The sequence below is a fragment of the Cupressus sempervirens genome, chromosome 8 (assembly GCF_028749045.1).
Source record: "Cupressus sempervirens isolate cs-2001-9-10 chromosome 8, ASM2874904v1, whole genome shotgun sequence".
Taxonomy (NCBI): Eukaryota; Viridiplantae; Streptophyta; class Pinopsida; order Cupressales; family Cupressaceae; genus Cupressus; species Cupressus sempervirens.
The window spans coordinates 575,843,025-575,852,691 of record NC_143125.1 but is presented as its reverse complement, the minus strand read 5'-3'; the positions used below and the strand labels follow the sequence as shown (position 1 = coordinate 575,852,691).

General features: G+C 33.0%; 1 protein-coding gene across 1 annotated transcript; it reads left to right on the top strand.

Moving 5' to 3' along the window:
- Window positions 1–1,840: 1,840 nt before the first annotated feature.
- Window positions 1,841–3,524, top strand: LOC149543717 (C4-beta,C20-epoxidase-like). The gene is made up of 4 exons (XM_089795830.1): window positions 1,841–2,092; window positions 2,307–2,770; window positions 2,851–3,178; window positions 3,276–3,524. Exons 1-4 carry the CDS (start codon window positions 1,841–1,843, stop codon window positions 3,522–3,524), a joined length of 1,293 nt encoding a protein of 430 aa, XP_089651956.1.
- Window positions 3,525–9,667: the final 6,143 nt, after the last annotated feature.

The window sequence follows — 9,667 nt, the reverse complement described above, 5'->3', positions numbered from 1 at the left end:
TGATGGTGGACATGTATCCTCACATTGATGATTTCCATATGTTAGATGATGTTATCTTATGCTTTACTTTGCATGTTAGATTACTTTCTGCATATGATGTAGGATGTTTTAGGAGTGACATTCCTACTATGATAATACTGATGATCTCTTCAATGACTTGGGATGTTACGCATGGAGGGATGGCTAGGATCCATGGTCTAATGATGCTATTTATGGTTGGGAGGAACCGTGCACTTAGTTATTTATGTTTGTGATATATGATTATCTTTTATGATGGATGCTATATCTTTTGTGATGATGTATCATGTATGATATGTGGTTTCATTTACTTTAATTGCATCATGGATTAATATTGGATGATGATGTACTTTATTTACATGGTTGTTTATTCTTTCAAGCCTTTCATACCCTGTGACATGTACAGTGGATGATTGAGCATTCAAAAATGTAATTTATGAATGTTGGACTTTTCATTATTATTTCATGTGGATGTAGTACTAGATGGTATCGTCAATAGTTCGTTTAGATGTGATTCAATGTTAAGGGATCCTTAAAAAAAGTAACCTATTATGTATGTTATGTTTGCTTTTATTGAATTGTTGCTATTGCTTTCATTACTATGTATAAGTTATGAATGGTTTTACTTTCTTGTTTTAAAAAAAAAAAAATGCTACCAAACTTAGTGAAATTTTAGATTAATTATTTGGATCCCTTGGCAGGGCATTACATATAGGCTTCCAAAGGAGATGATGAGAAGGGCAGTCTTTGGCACTATGATGGGAAGAAGAAAGTTGAAGAAGGATGGTTTTCTTACAGAGGCCAAGTATGAAGATGAAAAGGACCTTGAGGATGTCAGAAACTGGCTGAAGGATCTCAAAATCCTGGTTATTGAATAAGAATATATAAAATGGGCCTAGTGGTTTAGGCTATGTTATTTTAGTTTCTATCTTGGTCTTACATACTATGTTCAGAACTTTTTTTTGTTTTTCTTAGATGCTTACTTCTCTTCTATTTGTATATTGAGAAATAGCTTAAGTACTTTTATGAGAACTTGGGGTTGCATCTCTAGTTGGGCTGGAAAATATTAACGTATTTTTAAGTAGTTTTCTTTTAGCTATTTGGTTCGGTGATGTTGACTTTAGTTTGGACTTACGGTAGTTTTTTATTAATTTTGATGACCAGTAGAACACTAGTTATTTGGGCTAGTTATATTCTTCTCTACTACTTGTTTGTAATTGCCCAGGGAAGATTTGACTGATGTTTACTTTTATATTGTTTAAGTGCAAGACCCTTTTCTTATGTCTTCTAATAAAAAACAATAAAATAATCTCAAAAAGTATAAGGTAAGATAATATTATTTAAAAATTGAATAATTTGTGGTACTATTACTTATAATCATTGAATAAAAATATAGAATGAGCCTTTAAGAATTCCATATAAAAATAAATTAAGGAAATTAAAAATTTAAGAGTGAGTGAATTTATATAGTAAGAAAAGACATAAGCATTGCATCTGAATTGTGGTAGGTAAATTGAATCAATACACATAAGTAATTTGCAACATCCTAGATCATGATGATAACTAGAATAGATGGTAATATTCTAGAATACTTCATTAAAATCGACATTAAGAAGGAAGCCATTCAATAAGATAAGTACACTATTTATTTAAAATTTTGTAAATGCATAAAGAATGGTATTCTATTATATTAATTTTAATCAAATAATAAAATTAATTAGAAGAGTGAAACGGCTTATAAAATATATTCTAAAATTAATAAAGGAGATGGTCAAAAGGTAGGGCCAATGGCTCCCCTAACAATCAACCTTTGCATTACACAATGAAAGAACATCACCAAGGACAATGCCAAAAGGAGAGAGAACGTGTGGACACGAGCTTTGGGCAGTTATGGACGAAGGGCACGGCAAATACTAGGGCAAACGACGAGAAAGTGTGGAAATTACAATGCATCATTGCGGGTAGGCCTGGACTCTCGACCCATCCGATGCATTATTGCTTCTCAAACTCCGTTGCAACGACGAATACAAGGAAAACTGGTTACACCGTCGTCAATATCAATGAGGCTTTAACTGTTATGAGTAGCACTACTTGACAATGTTTTATACGACTTATACGAACATTCGTACTTTGAAACCATCATTCCTCGGTATAAATGTCCGCTCTATCTGGAATTCGTCCGTTTACTTGAAAAAAGGATTTTAATTACGGAGGTAGGCATCATTTTCTACGTAATGTCCAAGGTAGACCAAAATAGGACTCCTCTTGAAAACCTTATTTGATGCAAGGAAGTTGATTATGAAGCGATAAAACACTGCCCATTATTTTCCTCTTCTGTTGCAGCAACAGACAAAATGCCTTTGCCTGTTGAATCCATTGTTTCTGAAGTGGTTCTCCCTATAGTGGACATTTCAATATTTCCAATAATCTTAGATGCCGAAGAGCTGAACCATATACAATATCACCCGGAGCTCGTTAAACTCAGAGAGGCCTGCGAAGAATGGGGGTTTTTCCAAATTGTCAATCATGGAATTCCAGTAGATCTTCTGCAAAAGGCTGAGAATGTTAGCCGAAGTTTATTGGCCATGCCTACGGAGGTCAAAGACAAAGCCTCCTGTGGTAAGCCATTGGACACTTACTACCGGAATCAAAATACAAAGTATCAGTCCTTCAACATTCGACACTCTACCAGTCCAGGCGCATTTGAGCAAATGTATGCAAAGCTGTGTGATGAAGAGAACCCAAATTTGTGGTATGCCATTTATATTGTTTCATTTTCCTTCTTCTAATGCTACTTCATTCGGCTATTTCTAATTGTTTGTATTCCTCCAGCGAGGCAATGGCAGAGTACGCTTCGTGTGCCTCAGATCTTGCACAAAAAGTCATCAAAGTGATTCTGGCAAGCCTGGGATTGGATGTACTGGTTTTCCACAAAAATTACTTCGAAAACTTCCTAAAAGTATTGCGTATAAACGGTTATTCATTGGAAAACATGTCTCCTGGGGATGAGGTGCTTCTCCCACATACAGATTCGACTTGTGTCACAATTCTGTACCAGGATGATGTTGGTGGGCTTCAGATTCGATCTCGGGAAGGAGAGTGGTTCAACGTCAAACCTCTCCCTCATTCATTTGTCATCAATCTGGGTGACTCCCTTAAGGTACTAAGTTTTCCCATGAACGCCTTGAATTTTAATTCTATTTTGAAATTGTTATGGCATGATAAGATTTAGCATCGAGTGGTGGATATGTTTACAGGCGTGGACAAATGGACGATACCGCAGCGCAGAGCATCGCGTTGTATGTAAGGGTGGTAGAGACCGAATGTCCATTGCATTTTTTGCTTCATTTCCAGAGGAGACGGAAATCTGGGCGCCTGAAGAGCTTATAAACGATAACAATCCAAGGCGTTACAAGCCTTTCGTGTACTCACATTTCATGCGTGAGAAGATGATAAAGAGAGAATGTAAGGACAAATCAGCGCTCGAGCGATTCGCGGCTATATAAAGAGTTTTGCCTTCGTGCAGTGTCGCGCCTGTGAAAATGCATTCATGTCGTCGCATATTGTGTGGTGGTGTTTAGCAGCGAAGTTTAAAGTTGTTTCTTTCTAAATAATGGAATTTTCCAGTGACTATGTAAGAAGGAAGCCAGATATAAATTTTTGGTGAGATACAACAGATCCTTGTAGTGGCATTATCATTATAAGTATTATCATTGATGTTTTAAGCTGGTGGACAATTTCATGTTCGTGTTAAGTGACAATAGTCTAGCACACATTTGGATTCATGTCTTTCAATTTAAAAATATGACGACTGTGTATCCTAGTGATTATGTGCTTGTCCTGATGATGATAAAATGTTTGAAAATATGAATGTATTTTCAATTAAATTTAGAGAATGATAAATTGATAAGTACAATATATTTTTCATATCAAGTTAAATTGTGGTATAGCTACCAAGATTTAAATGTGTAGTTTTTAAGTCGAATTTAGTGACCCATGTTTCATGAGTAGTGGTTCATATGGACTCATCTCTCATAAGAATAAATGGAACATTTAGTAGACATTGCATCTAAGTGATGATCATGGAGGTGAAGCATTGTGACTTACTGAGAGGTTACCCATTCTTATACTACATCAGCTCAAGCATGCTTAACTATAGAGTTTCCTCCATGGTTAAACAATTTCTACAAACCCTTCAATAAGAAAGAATGTTATTCTTATGTACTTATTTTAAAAATTGGTTTTCATAATTTAATGTTAATTTCAGTTACCTATGGTTTATAGACTCCAAGTTCTATGTCCAGTGATTGAAGGTAGTGCTCCCATCTCGAGGCAATTTGATATTCATGGTCGATATTGAAATTGACTCTATTCTCCCAATAGAAAAGAACTAGTCTTAATTTATTTTAAATGATAAGTATAGTTTTGAAGAACCTGATTTTATTTCTTGCATCTGTTTGCATAGACAATAACACATACTTTATTTCCTTACACTTTATAACTCAAAAAATTTCATACACACCCAAACCATTTAGATATCTGATTTCTCCTTGAGAAGATAATTTCCTACTCAAGAGTATCAGTCATAAAGTGTGCAGTACAAAACCACAATCAATTTTAATGATTGAGAGAAAGGTATACTTGCCTAGGTCTACAAGCCTGAGGTGTCAAAATTGAACTACTATATTTCAATTTCTAGTGTTGATCAAGATTGTGTTGTAATGCCTAGCATTAGGTAGGAAAGAATAATAGGTACTCAACCAAAAAAAGTGAGAACCAACAAGTTGGAGACTCTGCTAGGTTGAGTTTCTCACATTTCAAATTGTAGAGTTACCCAAAAAATTTAGTTTTGCAAACCAAAGAAAGAATTTTTGTATTCTACAAGATGGAAGAACCTAGAAGACACAGTGAATATTTCTTGGAAAAGAGGTAGCAACTCTACTTATAATTTATGAATATACATTCTCTTTAATGATTATCTATTTATAGTTCATAAAAAGATAAGTAATAGATATCTATCCCTAAAATTTATGTGGACGAAGAAGGTCAGTACATTCTAGAAAAGAATATTTCACATACATTCCTAATAAGAACATAAAGGGAAAATAATTTTTTGATATGTTACTTGTTGGATATAATAAGTTTTTAGAAAAGGAAAGAAAGTAATGTATTGATGATCGAGTGAATAATGTTAAGCAAGGGGGAAAAATTCATTTCATAATATGGGTTTGTTTCTTAATCATGAACAACCTAAAGCTCATCAAGTAGACAATTAAAATCATAGGAAAGGAGGTGATGTCGATGATGAGATAAATAAGAAATCACAAAAAATCATAAAAGAACTGAAAATATTATTATTCCCAAGAAAAACGTCGAAATCCCTATGAAAAGTTCCAAGCAAGTTATTGGAAAGAGCGGGCCTAAAAAAGGATAAAATCACTACTCCAAAAAGGATAGTCATCTAAATACAATCTTCCTTATAAAAATATAAATTCTTCATTTAATAGTATATATACAAATCCTTTATATAAGGAAAATGAAGAAACAACTCATGAGAGAAATAATCAAAATAATGGATCGAATCAAAATAGAAATTAGAAAGATGGGATTGAAGGTAATTGGAGAAGTACTAGTGCTAATAATCAAAATAGTATGGGGAACAATCAAAGAAGAAAAAGCTTTCAGCATATAAATAAAGGGACAAGGGCCCCTATGATATTAGAAAGGTATACAAAATTAGATTTCATGAGGATTGTTGGTTATCCAAATCCTATGCCAAATGACTTGAGAAAAACCATACAAACATTTTTTTGGAGAAGAGGACTAGTTTGTAGAAACACATGTGATATTAAGCTCAAAAATATTGTTCAAGAATTCAAAGAGCATAATGAAGATGTTAAAGCTTGGAGTTAAATAATTATATTAATGAAAATAATGTTTATGCTCTAGTAATAATATATGTGCCTAATGTTGACTTTTAGACAAATATTGACTACAAGAAGGAGATTTTGATGGATTAATTAAATCAAGGAATTCAATACCTTGATACTTAAAAACCAAACTAGTAAGAGATCAAAAATTAGCCAAACTCATGGCCAATTCAAACTTGGAAGAAATACATATAAATCAAGTAAAAGAAGAGTAGTTTGTAGTGAGCATTGAAAAGTACCCATGGTATATTGATATTGAATATTATTTAAGGTATATGAATTATCACGAGGATTTGAATGAAAATAAGAAAATAATTATAAAGTTGCAAGCAGCAAATATCCTCATTCAAGGAGATCTTTACTAGAAAAATAGAGATGATATACTACACTTTTCCCTAGATATTAAACAAGAAGCTTCAATGTTGAAAGAGATGCATGAAGGGATCTAGTTAGGAGATTTTATGCCAAGAAAAATACTAACAAGATTCTACGAGCATGGTATTATTGGTCATATAATTTAAAGGACTATTATATTTATGTTAGAAAGCATGACAGATGGTAAAAAATTTCAAGAAAATTGAAATATAATGTAGCTTTTCTCCTAAGAATATTCGAAGTATAACAACCATTGTAGATGTGGGGAATTGATTTTATAGGAGAGATTAGTAATAATTCAAGGAATGTGTATAGTTGGATCCTAGTTACTATAGATTACTTCACTAAATTGGTTGAAATTATATGAACAAGACACTCAACTAGCAAGGTTGTTACAATTTTTTTAATGAAAACTATACAAGCTCGATTTGGAGTTCCTTTAAAAATCCCTTTTTTCAATGGCATGTCCTTCAAATCAAAGGATTTTTCAAAATTCTACAACACTTGTATGGTATGACGATGTCCTATTCTTATCCTTATCAGCCTTAAGGAAATTGTGTAATGCCTCGCCAAGGGATCCAAAGAATTAACTTAGAATTTCACTAAGTTTAGTAGCATTTTTTTTTTGAAATTAAATACCACATATAACATATGCACAATAGCAGAAGCAATAGAAATGTCCATCTAAAAGTAAACATAACATACATAACAGATTACATTCTTTAAGATCCCTTAACATTGAATTACATACATGAATTCATCTAGTACAACATCCTCATGAAATGATAATGATACATCCAATATACAAATGTCCTTTCTGAATTACGTTCCAGAATGCACAATCATCCACTGTACATGTCACAGGGTATGATACACACAAAGAATATACATATGTAGAATAAGGTACATCATCCTATTCTAATCCATGATACATCAAAGTAGAGATAATCACATGGTACACCATCATAGAGAACATATACATCCATCATAGAGATCAAACATAATAAACTAAGTGCACGGTTCCTCCCAACCATTAATAGCATCATTTGACCATCGTGGATCCTAGCCATCCCTCTATGCATAACATCCCAAATCACCGAAGAGATCATCAATACTAACATAGTAGGAATGTCACTCCTAATATATACAACATCATATGTAGAAAGTAATCTAACATGCAAAAAAAAAAAAAGATAACATCATCTAACATATGCTAACCATCAATGAAAAAGGATACATATCCACCATCATGAAGGACGCATCAGCCACGATGTCTCAATGAATCTCAACATGATAAGAGTGGAAAATACACTACCACCTGACCGTGTGGTACCAAAGTGGTCCACTCCCACCGTGCTGAGGAGATAATCTCAAGTCCCAAACAGGCTATCAAAATCACATAGCACATATCTCAATAAGTCCAGGAATCCTAAAAGTATACTAACTCAAAGGTTCCAATCACAAAACTGACATCTAATCCCAAAGGCACACAATGACATGTAGGAACCTACTATGCAAGTAGGAAAGTGTCATCACAATTATCACATACAAGTTACCCTGGCAGTTAGCTAAACTCCACGGGTCCATACTGATTTCATTCAGCCACTAGTATCCTCTCATACTGACGAGGCATACTATGGAATGCAAGGTCGCAACCATGCGTCTCACTACTCCCATCCTAGCCAATACAAGCGCTCAAGGCATGGGCGAGAACAAAACACTTATCTTTTTAGGTTCATTTAGTTAGTATTAGGTGTGAATGTTATCACTTATTAATCCAACTTACAATGAGTTACCCTGGCAGCCTCTTAGGGCCCCGGCCCCCATTGCAAGCCACTTCCCATCACTACATGCAGATATCCTACCCTAATGCTCATGGACTCATAAATCTCAAAATCACAAAAGATAATCCATAATAAAAATCATCAAATATGCATAAAAGCATCAAATCTCCATGAGCAAACATCCATAGAAAATCATGAACACAACAGCTCTCTATTGACAACTGAAGTATCACTGATAATCAAAGTATCCAATGGTTCTCAATAACCAAAATATATATCTCAATCATACTGATCGAAGACTCCAAAAATGGTTGAGTCAAACATGTCACAACATGACATCATCAAGAATAAATCCACATCTCAATCCCATCATGGCGACTAGAAAATAATCAAGGATAACTGATCGATGACCAAAATAATGGTTAGGTCAAGAGTCTCATACACAAGAATCTCAACTATAACAATCAATACTCACATCTAATACATAGAGCATTCCATCACAAACCATGGTTGGGTTTATAAAGATCGAGATTAAAACATCATCATGATATCACAATCACATAACCTCTGAGCCTCTGGTAGACGTCCTCTACTGGTCAACACTAGTCAACCCAAAACCCAAAACAATAGCATAAAGAATACACAATGTAAACACATGTTTTGGTTTTGCTAAGTTTTCAAATTTGAATTTAAAAGTCTTAGTTTACATTTTTCCAAATTATATTAAGTGGAGAAATTTCACGTTTTTCCTAACCCATGTATTTGTTTGATAGATAAAAATTTTCTCCCCAAAACTATTAGACTCAGTTTTCTAATTGATCTAATAATATTTTGTTTATATAACATTGTTTGAAAATTGACACTCTCAATGAATCAAAACATCGATTATATATTCTAATAACTAATCTTAATTAAATTGAGTTTAATTAAATTAATTATTAATATCTCTTCATAATTGACAAGCTCAATATCAATATTTTAAATCATTAAAAGAGTGATCCATTAATTTAGAACTTTATAATATTCATTTATAATTAATTATATATACATATATACTTATATATATATATGTATATATATATAGAATAACATTTAATAATTAATGATATTGCAACAAAATCGAGATTCATATCCAAATCTCATATGAAATAATGTTGCGAATAAAACTTTATATAATTTAAAACCAAACTCAAATCGCAATGCAATTTTAAAATTGCACGGTCCAATACATCTGCACTGCAGGTACACTGTGATCTCACAGGCCTGCGGTGGGTGGGGTATATAATACCCGCCGAACATCATATATATTTATATATTTTAACGCAATTTTTAATAACATTTTTTTATAAAACAATTCCCATGCGATATGAAATACTATTAACATGAAACTCTATCGTGATTTGACATTTGATTATTACATATGTGTATATATATATATATATGGGTATATATATATATGTATATATATGTGTGTGTGTGTATATATATATATATATACACACACGCAGAGTTCATCACCATCACAGCACATACATATATATATGTATATAATGATATATA

Bases quoted from the DNA above. Each gene is read 5' to 3' on its own strand.
- LOC149543717 (XM_089795830.1), top strand. From the start codon at position 1,841: ATGAAAGAACATCACCAAGGACAATGCCAAAAGGAGAGAGAACGTGTG. The intron at 2,093-2,306 runs GTTATGAGTAGC...ATTTGATGCAAG, and splicing joins ATATCAATGAGGCTTTAACT to GAAGTTGATTATGAAGCGAT. The intron at 2,771-2,850 runs GTATGCCATTTA...GTATTCCTCCAG, and splicing joins GAAGAGAACCCAAATTTGTG to CGAGGCAATGGCAGAGTACG.